This window comes from Oncorhynchus mykiss, chromosome 30, assembly GCF_057628025.1.
Source record: "Oncorhynchus mykiss isolate SJ-2025 chromosome 30, ASM5762802v1, whole genome shotgun sequence".
Taxonomy (NCBI): Eukaryota; Metazoa; Chordata; class Actinopteri; order Salmoniformes; family Salmonidae; genus Oncorhynchus; species Oncorhynchus mykiss.
In genome coordinates, this window is record NC_143051.1 from 10,147,614 (window position 1) to 10,162,500 (window position 14,887).

Consider the following 14,887-nt stretch of genomic DNA (forward strand, 5'->3'; position numbering starts at 1 on the left):
GCCCACCACCACACCCCCACCCCGTCATAGCCCAGCATGAAATATCCCCTCAAACTGTATTTGCCTATATAGGCTACATGTGTCAATGTAAACTTCTACAGTAATACATTTGTGTCTGCTGGTCTTGTGGTGGTCTTGTGGGGGTCTTGCAGTAGTGATGCAGTCTATTTGGTCTGCCGCCCTGACTACTGGGCCCTCCGTTTCCACGTCAACACATCTGCTGTGTGCTACTGCGCCTGCGCCAATTCTATTAAACCAAGAACGGACTGGGATCAAGGGAAGAAGACAGAACGGGAAGAAGAAGATCAGAGGAACCGAAACAACCTGCGAGAGTGAAAAAGACACCAATAGCAACCGTAAAAGTCACGGTTATCCACCTTAATTTTTGTTGGTTAAGGATAGTGCTATGAAAATGAACCAGTGCGTGCACGGGATGATCTATCTGGCGGTTCTGGTGGCGTTTGCCGCCTGTGACGCACCTCCGGTACCGTTAGATGACATCGTGATTGAGAAAACGTTCGTGCCGGAGCAGTGCGGGCGCGCTGTGAAAGTAGGGGACTATGTCCGTTACCACTATAATGGCATGTTCCCCGATGGAAAGAAGTTTGACTCCAGGTATCGTTTTTTCTTTTCTTTTCTTTCCCTCTACCTTCCTGCAGTTCCTGCATGCAGTGAGTGGCGTGCACGTCTATAAACTCATGTGCACGTTTTATTACCGGGTCGCCCAAACAGCCACGCAGGCAGAGAGAGGGAGAGAGAGATGGAGAGATTGTAATGTTTACTGTTGATTTTTGATTGATTATTTCACTTTTGTTTATTATCAATTTCACTTGCTTTGGTAATGTAAACAATGTTTCCCATGTCAAAAAAGCCCCTTTGAATTGAATTGGGGGAGAGAGAGAGAGCAGTTCAGTCAGAGAGAGAGATGTTCAGAGAGAGACAGACTCTGCTTCAGTCTCCAAGCCTGAACTGAATAATACTTGGATTTAACATATCACTTCAGAGAAAACAGTTCCTATTATATTATGACAGACCAGCTGCATCTACTGTCTCTACTTTATTATGACTTTATTATGTGAGTGTAGGTCATGAACACACAGGTATAACCTCCAGGTGTGTGAGTGTAGGCCATGAACACACAGTTATAACCTCCAGGTGTGTGAGTGTAGGCCATGAACACACAGGTATAACCTCCAGGTGTGTGAGTGTAGGTCATGAACACACAGGTAGGTATAACCTCCAGGTGTGTGAGTGTAGGTCATGAACACACAGGTATAACCTCCAGGTGTGTGAGTGTAGGTCATGAACACACAGGTATAACCTCCAGGTGTGTGAGTGTAGGTCATGAACACACAGGTAGGTATAACCTCCAGGTGTGTGAGTGTAGGTCATGAACACACAGGTATAACCTCCAGGTGTGTGAGTGTAGGTCATGAACACACAGGTATAACCTCCAGGTGTGTGAGTGTAGGCCATGAACACACAGGTATAACCTCCAGGTGTGTGAGTGTAGGCCATGAACACACAGGTATAACCTCCAGGTGTGTGAGTGTAGGTCATGAACACACAGGTATAACCTCCAGGTGTGTGAGTGTAGGTCATGAACACACAGGTATAACCTCCAGGTGTGTGAGTGTAGGCCATGAACACACAGGTATAACCTCCAGGTGTGTGAGTGTAGGTCATAAACACACAGGTATAACCTCCAGGTGTGTGAGTGTAGGTCATGAACACACAGGTATAACCTCCAGGTGTGTGAGTGTAGGCCATGAACACACAGGTATAACCTCCAGGTGTGTGAGTGTAGGTCATAAACACACAGGTATAACCTCCAGGTGTGTGAGTGTAGGTCATGAACACACAGGTAGGTATAACCTCCAGGTGTGTGAGTGTAGGTCATGAACACACAGGTATAACCTCCAGGTGTGTGAGTGTAGGCCATGAACACACAGGTATAACCTCCAGGTGTGTGAGTGTAGGTCATGAACACACAGGTATAACCTCCAGGTGTGTGAGTGTAGGCCATGAACACACAGGTATAACCTCCAGGTGTGTGAGTGTAGGTCATGAACACACAGGTATAACCTCCAGGTGTGTGAGTGTAGGTCATGAACACACAGGTATAACCTCCAGGTGTGTGAGTGTAGGCCATGAACACACAGGTATAACCTCCAGGTGTGTGAGTGTAGGTCATGAACACACAGGTATAACCTCCAGGTGTGTGAGTGTAGGCCATGAACACACAGGTATAACCTCCAGGTGTGTGAGTGTAGGCCATGAACACACAGGTATAACCTCCAGGTGTGTGAGTGTAGGCCATGAACACACAGGTATAACCTCCAGGTGTGTGAGTGTAGGTCATGAACACACAGGTATAACCTCCAGGTGTGTGAGTGTAGGTCATGAACACACAGGTATAACCTCCAGGTGTGTGAGTGTAGGCCATGAACACACAGGTATAACCTCCAGGTGTGTGAGTGTAGGTCATGCCAGGCCAGCAAACTGATCAGGTTAAACATCTCATTAATAGGTAATTCAGTCATTCATGTAAACTGTTGGGCTGAAGTAGACCAGTAGGTTTCAGCATCAATGTGCACTGAGATGTGGTTGGCCGGTGTAGTAGTTCAGACCTGGTGACGCTGCATGTTATTTAGTCTCACCACAGCCAAGCAATGACGGCTGACTGGACAGAGAGCTACATATGACTGACTGACTGACTGACTGACTGACTGACTGGCTGGCTGACTGACTGGCTGACTGACTGGACAGAGAGCTACATATGACTGACTGACTGACTGACTGGCTGACTGACTGACTGGCTGACTGACTGGCTGACTGGCTGACTGACTGATTGACTGACTGATTGACTGACTGACTGATTGACTGACTGGCTGACTGGCTGACTGACTGATTGACTGACTGATTGACTGACTGACTGATTGACTGACTGGCTGGCTGGCTGGCTGGCTGACTGGCTGACTGGCTGACTGACCGAGTAAATTAGTGTTTTCCTTGTTTCTTCTCTTTCTGTCTTTTTTGGTTGAGATTTTGTTAGCTCCCATAACGTTGTGTGTGTGTGTGTGTGTGCGTTGCAGCTATGACCGCGGTAGCACCTACAATGTTTATGTGGGTAAGAAGCAGCTGATTGAAGGGATGGACAGAGCTCTGGTAGGGATGTGTGTCAACGAGAGACGCCTGGTCACCATCCCCCCACAACTGGCCTATGGGAAGGAAGGATACGGTAAGCTCATAACATAACGTATGACATGACTTAGAACATAGTTTACAAAACCCAATGGATCTTATTCAACTTTATACGTGAGGTTTGGGAGAAAATAGATCTCAGCTCTTCTCCTCTAATCAATCAACATCTACATCTACACCAACATCTACATCAATATCTACATCAATATCTACATCAACATCTACAGTGCCTTGCGAAAGTATTCGGCCCCCTTGAACTTTGCGACCTTTTGCCACATTTCAGGCTTCAAACATAAAGATATAAAACTGTATTTTTTTGTGAAGAATCAACAACAAGTGGGACACAATCATGAAGTGGAACAACATTTATTGGATATTTCAAACTTTTTTAATAAATCAAAAACTGAAAAATTGGGCGTGCAAAATTATTCAGCCCCCTTAAGTTAATACTTTGTAGCGCCACCTTTTTCTGCGATTACAGCTGTAAGTCGCTTGGGGTATGTCTCTATCAGTTTTGCACATCGAGAGACTGAAATTCTTTCCCATTCCTCCTTGAAAACAGCTCGAGCTCAGTGAGGTTGGATGGAGAGCATTTGTGAACAGCAGTTTTCAGTTCTTTCCACAGATTCTCGATTGGATTCAGGTCTGGACTTTGACTTGGCCATTCTTACACCTGGATATGTTTATTTTTGAACCATTCCATTGTAGATTTTGCTTTATGTTTTGGATCATTGTCTTGTTGGAAGACAAATCTCCGTCCCAGTCTCAGGTCTTTTGCAGACTCCATCAGGTTTTCTTCCAGAATGGTCCTGTATTTGGCTCCATCCATCTTCCCATCAATTTTAACCATCTTCCCTGTCCCTGCTGAAGAAAAGCAGGCCCAAACCATGATGCTGCCACCACCATGTTTGACAGTGGGGATGGTGTGTTCAGCTGTGTTGCTTTTACGTCAAACATAACGTTTTGCATTGTTGCCAAAAAGTTACATTTTGGTTTCATCTGACCACATGTTTGGTGTGTCTCCCAGGTGGCTTGTGGCAAACTTTTTATTGATATCTTTAAGAAATGGCTTTCTTCTTGCCACTCTTCCATAAAGGCCAGATTTGTGCAATATACAACTGATTGTTGTCCTATGGACAGAGTCTCCCACCTCAGCTGTAGATCTCTGCAGTTCATCCAGAGTGATCATGGGCCTCTTGGCTGCATCTCTGATCAGTCTTCTCCTTGTATGAGCTGAAAGTTTAGAGGGACGGCCAGGTCTTGGTAGATTTGCAGTGGTCTGATACTCCTTCCATTTCAATATTATTGCTTGCACAGTGCTCCTTGGGATGTTTAAAGCTTGGGAAATATTTTTGTATCCAAATCCGGCTTTAAACTTCTTCACAACAGTATCTCGGACCTGCCTGGTGTGTTCCTTGTTCTTCATGATGCTCTCTGCGCTTTTAACGGACCTCTGAGACTATCACAGTGCAGGTGCATTTATACGGAGACTTGATTACACACAGGTGGATTGTATTTATCATCATTAGTCATTTAGGTCAACATTGGATCATTCAGAGATCCTCACTGAACTTCTGGAGAGAGTTTGCTGCACTGAAAGTAAAGGGGCTGAATAATTTTGCACGCCCAATTTTTCAGTTTTTGATTTGTTAAAAAAGTTTGAAATATACAATAAATGTCGTTCCACTTCATGATTGTGTCCCACTTGTTGTTGATTCTTCACAAAAAAATACAGTTTTATATCTTTATGTTCGAAGCCTGAAATGTGGCAAAAGGTCGCAAAGTTCAAGGGGGCCGAATACTTTCGCAAGGCACTGTATATCTATATCAACATCTACATCTACATCTACATCTACATCTACATCTACTCAACTGATCATCTCTCACTTATTTATTTACATTTGATTTAACCTTTATTTAACTAAGGCAAAGTCAGTTAGGAACAAATTCTTATTTACAATGACGGCCTACCGGGGAACAGTGGGTTAACTGCCTTGTTCAGGGGCAGAACAACAGATTTTTACCTTGTCAGCTCAGGGATTCGATCTAGTTCAACCCTCTAACCACTAGGCTACCTGCCACCCCTCTAACCACTAGGCTACCTGCCACCCCTCTAACCACTAGTCTACCTGCCGCCCCTCTAACCACTAGGCTACCTGCCACCCCTCTAACCACTAGTCTACCTGCCGCCCCTCTAACCACTAGGCTACCTGCCACCCCTCTAACCACTAGGCTACCTGCCGCACCTGTAATCTGTGTGTTTAGCTTCCAACATTGTGAAATCATAGCTTTTATAACATAGCTTACGGTAGGCCTATAACATGGCTATAACAGCTTACGGTAGGCCTATAACATGGCTATAACAGCTTAGTGTAGGCCTATAACATGGTTATAACACAGCTTACGGTAGGCCTATAACATGGTTATAACACAGTTTACGGTAGGCATATAACATGGTTATAACACAGCTTACGGTAGGCCTATAACATGGTTATAACACAGCTTACGGTAGGCATATAACATGGTTATAACACAGCTTACGGTAGGCCTATAACATGGTTATAACAGCTTACGGTAGACCCATAACATGGTTATAACAGCTTAGTGTAGGCCTATAACATGGTTATAACATAGCTTACGGTAGGCCTATAACATGGCTATAACAGCTTAGTGTAGGCCTATAACATGGTTATAACATAGCTTACGGTAGACCCATAACATGGTTATAACAGCTTACGGTAGACCTATAACATGGTTATAACAGCTTACGGTAGACCCATAACATGGTTATAACAGCTTACGGTAGACCCATAACATGGTTATAACAGCTTAGTGTAGGCCTATAACATGGTTATAACAGCTTACGGTAGGCCTATAACATGGTTATAACAGCTTACGGTAGGCCTATAACATGGTTATAACAGCTTACGGTAGGCCTATAACATGGTTATAACAGCTTAGTGTAGGCCTATAACATGGTTATAACATAGCTTACGGTAGACCTATAACATGGTTATAACATAGCTTACGGTAGGCCTATAACATGGTTATAACAGCTTACGGTAGGCCTATAACATGGTTATAACAGCTTACGGTAGGCCTATAACATGGTTATAACATAGCTTACGATAGAACTATAACATGGTTATAACATAGCTTACGGTAGGCCCATAACATGGTTATAAACATTGGTCTGTCTTGTCTGTGTGATGACGAACACAGGTAGAAGCTGTAGCTCTGGGCTCCGGATGCAGTTGGCGGTTGGGTCTATGGGTCGCACGAGGATGTGTTTGTGTGTAGGCCTGTGTACAGCATGTCTGTGTACAGTATTCATAAAACAGACAGAGGAAGGAGGACAGGAAGTGGGCCGTCTCGGTTCCATGTGGAATCGGCCCACTCTGACATCACAGACCAGGAAGTGAGCGGTCTCGGCTCCATGTGGAATCGGCCCACTCTGACATCACAGACCAGGAAGTGAGCGGTCTCGGCTCCATGTGGAATCGGCCCACTCTGACATCACAGACCAGGAAGTGAGCGGTCTCGGCTCCATGTGGAATCGGCCCACTCTGACATCACAGACCAGGAAGTGGGCGGTCTCGGCTCCATGTGGACCTACAGACCAGGAAGTGAGCGCTGCCTGGAGCCAAGCTGTTTGTTACTTTGCACAGGGCAGGCTGAGCTAGCTGCTGTCACTGAATAGCAGATCAATCAGCTGGTTGACAGATTAGTGTTGCAAGAAGCTCAGACCAACCCTCTACAACTAACACAGAGAGGAGGAGTCCTGTTGTAGGCGGTACCCTCGTTTACAGGGGAGAGCACCGTGCCAGGAGTGTGTTTGCCCATATTAGTGTATGTGTGTGTGTATATTAGCATGTTGTTGTGTGTATAAAGAGGTCATCAAGCAAATTGGTTGGTTTTGCACGAGGAGAGATTAGAACAGGAATGTGTGGCCTGACTTGACATGTAGAGACCGGTAAAGAGAAAGAACGTGAGATGGGGGGAGGGGGCGTGTATGGACAGGTAAATGTAGGTGTCTTTTCTATAGATTTGTGTGTGGAAGAGAGAGAGAGGGTGAGATAGGGTGAGAGAGGCATAATAGCCATAACATGGCATTTTAAACATCTCTATTTCTTTGAGTGCAATGCCTACTGTTCATTTTTCTTGTTAATTTCACTTAGTTTTTATTATCTATTTCACTTGCTTTGGCAATATGGTTCCTTTGCCAATAAAGCCCTTTGAAATTAATTGAATTGAGAGGAAGAAAAGTAGGAGAAGAAGGTGTGAGAGCCGGGGAGGGAGAGCCGGGGAGGAAGTGCTGGGGAGGGAGAGCCCGGGGAGAGGGAGCCGGGGAGGGAGAGCCGGAGAGGAAGAGCCGGGGAGGGAGAGCCGGGGAGGAAGTGCCGGGGAGGGAGAGCCCGGGGAGAGGGAGCCGGGGAGGGAGAGCCGGGGAGGGAGAGCCGGGGAGGGAAAGCCCGGGGAGAGGGAGCCGGGGAGGGAGAGCCGGGAGGGAGAGCCGGGGAGAGGGAGCCGGGGAGGGAGAGCCGGGGAGGGAGAGCCGGGGAGAGGGAGCCGGGGAGGGAGAGCCGGGGAGAGGGAGCCGGGGAGGGAGAGCCGGAGAGGGAGAGCCGGGGAGAGGGAGCCGGGGACAGCGAGCTGGAGAGGGAGCCGGGGACGGCGAGCCGGAGAGGGAGAGCCGGGGAGGGAGAGCCGGGGAGGGAGAGCCGGGGAGAGGGAGCCGGGGAGGGAGAGCCGGGGAGGGAGAGCCCGGGGAGAGGGAGCCGGGGAGAGGGAGCCGGGGAGGGCGAGCCGGGGAGGGAGAGCCAGAGAGGAGCCGGGGAGGGAGAGCCGGGGAGGGAAAGCCAGAGAGGAAGAGCCGGGGAGGGAGAGCCGGAGAGGAGGAGCCTGGGAGGGAGAGCCGGGGAGAGGGAGCCGGGGACGGCGAGCCGGGGAGAGGGAGCCGGGGAGAGGGAGCCGGGGACGGCGAGCCGGAGAGGGAGAGCCGGGGAGGGAGAACCGGGGAGAGGGAGCCGGGGAGGGAGAGCCGGGGAGGGAAAGCCAGGGAGGAAGAGCCTGGGAGGGAGAGCCGGGGAGAGAAAGCCAGAGAGTTGGAGGGAGAAGCAGTCCTTGCCAGCAGAGAGAACAACTGTCAACTCACCAGTATGAATTGAATCACAACCACCCTCAACTTCTCTACCCCTTCTCCTCCCTTCCTCTTCCCCTCCTCTCTAAACTGTGATTAAGTACCTTCAAAGAAATCATTCCATGTTCATCTGACGAGTCTAACATTCAGAGAAAGAAAGAGAGAAAGGAGAGAGGAAGGAGAGAGAGAGAGAGAGAGAGAGAGAGAGAGAGAGAGAGAGGGAGAGAGAGAGAGAGAGAGAGAGAGAGAGAGAGAGGGAGGATAAGGGAAGAGAAGGTGAGAGAGAGGGATGAGAGAAGAAAAGGTGAGAGAGAGGGGATGAGAGAGACAGGATGAGAGAAGGTGAGAGAGAGATCAAGTGTAACTGTCATTCTTCCTTAATCCAGGTGATGTCATCCCTTCAGACGCAATCCTCCATTTTGATGTTCTGTTGTTGGACGTGTGGAACCCTGACGACGGGGTTCAGAGTGAGACGTACTACACCCCTGAGAACTGCTCTAGGAAGGTAGAGGTGTCAGACTACGTACGATACCACTACAACGGAACACTGCTGGACGGAACACTGTTCGACTCCAGGTGAGACACACTACTAACACACACTACTAACACACACTACACACTACTAACACACACTACACACACTACAAACACACACTACACACTACTAACACACTACTAACACACACTACACACTACTAACACACACTACACACTACTAACACACACTACACACTACTAACACACATTACACACTACTAACACACACTACACACAGTACTAACACACACTACACACTACTAACACACACTACACACTACTAACACACACTACACACACTACTAACACACACTACACACTACTAACACACACTACACACTACGAACACACACTACACACATTACACACTACTAACACACACTACACACTTCTAACACACACTACACACTACTAACACACACTACACACTACTAACACACACTAGGAGAGGGGTGTGATGATGAAGGAGCGGGAGGTGATGATAGAGGAGAGGAGGGGGATGATAGAGGAGAGGGGGGTGATGATAGAGGAGAGGGGGGTGATGATAGAGGAGAGGGGGTGATGATATAGGAGAGGGGGGTGATGATATAGGAGGCAGGGTGAAGATAGAGGAGAGAGGGGTGATGATAGAGGAGAGGGGGGTGATATAGGAGAGGGGGTGATGATAGAGGGGAGGAGGGTGATGATAGAGGAGAGGGAGGTGATGATAGAGGAGAGGGGGTGATGATAGAGGAGAGGGAGGTGATGATAGAGGGGAGGAGGGTGATGATAGAGGAGAGGGAGGTGATGATAGAGGAGAGGGGGGTGATGATAGAGGAGAGGGGGGTGATGATAGAGGAGAGGGGGGTGATGATAGAGGAGAGGGAGGTGATGATAGAGGAGAGGGAGGTGATGATAGAGGAGACAGGGTGATGATAGAGGAGAGGGGGGTGACATTTAGTCTGTCTTCTATGACGTATTTGCTCATTCCCTCCCCATCTCCCCCCCCCCCCCCCCCCCTCTCCCTCCCCCTGTAGCCACACCCGTTTGCGTACCTACGACACCTACGTGGGGATTGGCTGGCTGATCGCTGGCATGGACCAGGGCCTTCTGGGCATGTGTGTTGGGGAGAGACGCATCATCACCATGCCCCCTTCGCTAGGATACGGATCAAACGGAGATGGTAAGTGGGTGCTGCTGGGTAATAGAGTTCTTTCTGAGTGTTTTCCCAGTACAGGCCTCTCTAATACTGTTGGACCAGAGATGGCATCATCAGTGTGAAGCTCTCTCTGTCTCTCTCTCTCTCTCTCTCTGTCTCTGTCTCTGTCTCGCTCTCTCGCTCTCTCTCTCTCTCTCTCCCTCTCTCCCTCTCTCTCTCTCTCTCTCTCTCTCTCTCTCTCTCTCTCTCTCTCTCTCTCTCTCTCTCTCTCTCTCTCTCTCTCTCTCTCTCACCCTCATTCTCTCTTTCTCCTCCTCTCCCCCTCATCCCTCCATCCCTCTCATCCCTCCTTTCCCTCTCTAGGTAGTGATATCCCAGGCCAGGCTTCCCTGGTGTTTGATGTAGTCCTCTTGGACCTCCATAACCCTAAAGACGGCGTCACTATAACCAACCAGGACATACCTCAACCCTGCCTCAGGAAGAGTATATCTGGGGACTTTATCAGATACCACTACAACGGATCACTACTGGACGGGACCTTCTTTGACTCCAGGTTAGGAAGCGTGAGAGAGTGTGTGTGTGTGTGTGTGTGTGTGTGTGTGTGTGTGTGTGTGTGTGTGTGTGTGTGTGTGTGTGTGTGACTTCATAAATATAATGTAAACACTGCTCCTCTATTTCCTTGTGGTCCTGCTGCATTGTGTTTATCCTTCATATGTAATTATTATTTTGTCCTCAAGGTGGCAGTATAACCTTACAAACTAAAATAGACTGAACTTAGTTTCTCGTAAGATTTACTGAATGAATCCAAACAGTACAAGAAAAATGGCACTCTAAGTTCAGACTGAATAAGATGTAGAATTTAGAATCTAGATATTAAGGAAATGTTGAATTTAGAATCTAGATATTAAGGAAATGTTGAATTTAGAGCTTCTTTATGTTTTAATATGTTGGTAACTGATTGTACCGCGTCTCGTTCTGTACATGTGATTATTGTCCTCTGTTGTTGAATACCACAGTTACTCTCGTAACCGTACTTATGACACGTACGTGGGTAAGGGCTCTTTGATTGGTGGGATGGACGAGGGCCTGATCGGAGTCTGCATCGGAGAGAGAAGACGCATCACCATCCCACCTCACCTCGGATACGGAGAGGAGGGTACAGGTATGTAGAAAACAGTGTTTGTGCGTGAGTGTGTTTAGGTTTTCAGTGTACCGTTATTGATGGAACGTAGATTTCATCATTTATTTCCTCTTATTTACTGACCTCTGCCAATCTCCCCTCCCTCCCTCGTCTCCTCTCCTCTCCTCTCCTCTCCTCTCCTCTCCTCTCCTCTCCTCTCCTCTCCTCTCCTCTCCTCTCCTCTCCTCTTCCCCTCCCTCCCTCCCTCCCTCCCTCGTCTCCTCTCCCCTCTCCCCTCACCTTTCCCCTCCTCTCTCATCTCTCTTGTCTCCTCTCCTCTCCTCCCCTGCCCTTACTCCTCCCCTCCTCTCTCTCCCCTCTCGCCCCTACCTCCCTCGTCTCCTCACCTCCCTCCCCTCCCCTCCCCTCTCTCCCTCCAGGTACTAAGATCCCAGGTTCTGCTGTCTTGGTGTTTGATATCCATATCATAGACTTCCACAACCCATCAGACACAGTGGTGATCACCACCAACTATAAACCAGAGGTGTGTGAGACGCTGGCTAAGAAAGGAGACTTTGTTAAATACCACTACAACGCTTCACTCATGGATGGATCCTTCATCGACTCCACGTGAGTAGGAAGATGAAGACACACACACACACACACACACACATACACACACACACACACACACGCACACACACAAACACGCACGCACACACACACGCACACACACACACGCACACACACACACACACGCACACACACACACGCACACACATACACACACATAAACACACACACACACACACACGTACACACACAAACACGCACGCACACACACACGCACACACACACACGCACACACATACACACACATAAACACACACATACACACACGCACACATACATACCTACACACACACCTACACACACGTGCGCACACACATACACACACAAATACACACACATCCACTCACACTCCCCCACATACACACATATATTTTATTTTTATTTATTTTTTTATTTTACCTTTATTTAATTAACCAGGTAGGCAAGTTGAGAACAAGTTCTCATTTACAATTGCGACCTGGCCAAGATAAAGCAAAGCAGTTCGACAGATACAACAACACAGAGTTACACATGGAGTAAAACAAACATACAGTCAATAATAAAGTATAAACAAGTCTATATACAATGTGAGCAAATGAGGTGAGAAGGGAGGTAAAGGCAAAAAAGGCCTTGGTGGCAAGGTAAATACAATATAGCAAGTAAAACACTGGAATGGTAGTTTTGCAATGGAAGAATGTGCAAAGTAGAAATAAAAATAATGGGGTGCAAAGGAGCAAAATAAATAAATAAATTAAATACAGTTGGGAAAGAGGTAGTTGATAGGGCTAAATTATAGGTATGGCTATGTACAGGTGCAGTAATCTGTGAGCTGCTCTGACAGTTGGTGCTTAAAGCTAGTGAGGGAGATAAGTGTTTCCAGTTTCAGAGATTTTTGTAGTTCGTTCCAGTCATTGGCAGCAGAGAACTGGAAAGAGAGGCGGCCAAAGAAAGAATTGGTTTTGGGGGTGACTAGAGAGATATACCTGCTGGAGCGTGTGCTACAGGTGGGAGATGCTATGGTGACCAGCGAGCTGAGATAAGGGGGGACTTTACCTAGCAGGGTCTTGTAGATGACATGGAGCCAGTGGGTTTGGCGACGAGTATGAAGCGAGGGCCAGCCAACGAGAGCGTACAGGTCGCAATGGTGGGTAGTATATGGGGCTTTGGTGACAAAACGGATTGCACTGTGATAGACTGCATCCAATTTGTTGAGTAGGGTATTGGAGGCTATTTTGTAAATTACATCGCCAAAGTCGAGGATTGGTAGGATGGTCAGTTTTACAAGGGTATGTTTGGCAGCATGAGTGAAGGATGCTTTGTTGCGAAATAGGAAGCCAATTCTAGATTTAACTTTGGATTGGAGATGTTTGATATGGGTCTGGAAGGAGAGTTTACAGTCTAACCAGACACCTAAGTATTTGTAGTTGTCCACGTATTCTAAGTCAGAGCCGTCCAGAGTAGTGATGTTGGACAGGCGGGTAGGTGCAGGTAGCGATCGGTTGAAGAGCATGCATTTAGTTTTACTTGTATTTAAGAGCAATTGGAGGCCACGGAAGGAGAGTTGTATGGTATTGAAGCTTGCCTGGAGGGTTGTTAACACAGTGTCCAAAGAAGGGCCGGAAGTATACAGAATGGTGTCGTCTGCGTAGAGGTGGATCAGAGACTCACCAGCAGCAAGAGCGACCTCATTGATGTATACAGAGAAGAGAGTCGTCCAAGAATTGAACCCTGTGGCACCCCCATAGAGACTGCCAGAGGTCCGGACAACAGACCCTCCGATTTGACACACTGAACTCTATCAGAGAAGTAGTTGGTGAACCAGGCGAGGCAATCATTTGAGAAACCAAGGCTGTTGAGTCTGCCGATGAGGATGTGGTGATTGACAGAGTCGAAAGCCTTGGCCAGATCAATGAATACGGCTGCACAGTAATGTTTCTTATCGATGGCGGTTAAGATATCGTTTAGGACCTTGAGCGTGGCTGAGGTGCACCCATGACCAGCTCTGAAACCAGATTGCATAGCAGAGAAGGTATGGTGAGATTCAAAATGGTCGGTAATCTGTTTGTTGACTTGGCTTTCGAAGACCTTAGAAAGGCATGGTAGGATAGATATAGGTCTGTAGCAGTTTGGGTCAAGAGTGTCCCCCCCTTTGAAGAGGGGGATGACCGCAGCTGCTTTCCAATCTTTGGGAATCTCAGACGACACGAAAGAGAGGTTGAACAGGCTAGTAATAGGGGTGGCAACAATTTCGGCAGATAATTTTAGAAAGAAAGGATCCAGATTGTCTAGCCCGGCTGATTTGTAGGGGTCCAGATTTTGCAGCTCTTTCAGAACATCAGCTGAATGGATTTGGGAGAAGGAGAAATGGGGAAGGCTTGGGCGAGTTGCTGTTGGGGGTGCAGTGCTGTTGACAGGGGTAGGAGTAGCCAGGTGGAAAGCATGGCCAGCAGTAGAAAAATGCTTATTGAAATTTTCAATTATGGTGGATTTATCAGTGGTGACAGTGTTTCCTATCTTCAGTGCAGTGGGCAGCTGGGAGGAGGTGTTCTTATTCTCCATGGACTTTACAGTGTCCCAGAACTTTTTTGAGTTAGTGTTGCAAGAAGCAAATTTCTGCTTGAAAAAGCTAGCCTTGGCTTTTCTAACTGCCTGTGTATAATGGTTTCTAGCTTCCCTGAACAGCTGCATATCACGGGGGCTGTTCGATGCTAATGCAGAACGCCATAGGATGTTTTTGTGTTGGTTAAGGGCAGTCAGGTCTGGGGAGAACCAAGGGCTATATCTGTTCCTGGTTCTACATTTCTTGAATGGGGCATGTTTATTTAAGATGGTTAGGAAGGCATTTTTAAAAAATATCCAGGCATCCTCTACTGACGGGATGAGGTCAATATCCTTCCAGGATACCCCGGCCAGGTCGATTAGAAAGGCCTGCTCGCTGAAGTGTTTCAGGGAGCGTTTTACAGTGATGAGAGGAGGTCGTTTGACCGCTGACCCATTACGGATGCAGGCAATGAGGCAGTGATCGCTGAGATCTTGGTTGAAGACAGCAGAGGTGTATTTAGAGGGGAAGTTGGTTAGGATGATATCTATGAGGGTGCCCATGTTTAAGGCTTTGGGGAGGTACCTGGTAGGTTCA

The 14,887-nt window shown here is 47.6% G+C and overlaps 1 protein-coding gene across 2 annotated transcripts in view; it reads left to right on the forward strand.

The window, feature by feature from the left end:
* The first annotated feature begins 210 nt into the window (after positions 1-210).
* LOC110513484 (peptidyl-prolyl cis-trans isomerase FKBP9) overlaps positions 211-14,887 on the forward strand; it is a 25,052-nt gene continuing 10,375 nt past the window's right edge. The window contains exons 1-7 of one of the 2 annotated variants that reach the window (XM_036970862.2): positions 211-615; positions 3,096-3,241; positions 8,731-8,920; positions 9,898-10,043; positions 10,383-10,572; positions 11,036-11,181; positions 11,580-11,769. In XM_036970862.2, the coding sequence (XP_036826757.2) occupies positions 407-615; positions 3,096-3,241; positions 8,731-8,920; positions 9,898-10,043; positions 10,383-10,572; positions 11,036-11,181; positions 11,580-11,769 (1,217 nt within the window). In that variant the 5' untranslated portion in view covers positions 211-406. The remainder of the gene's footprint in view (positions 616-3,095; positions 3,242-8,730; positions 8,921-9,897; positions 10,044-10,382; positions 10,573-11,035; positions 11,182-11,579; positions 11,770-14,887) is intronic. The other variant, XM_090227529.1, reaches the window with a different exon arrangement.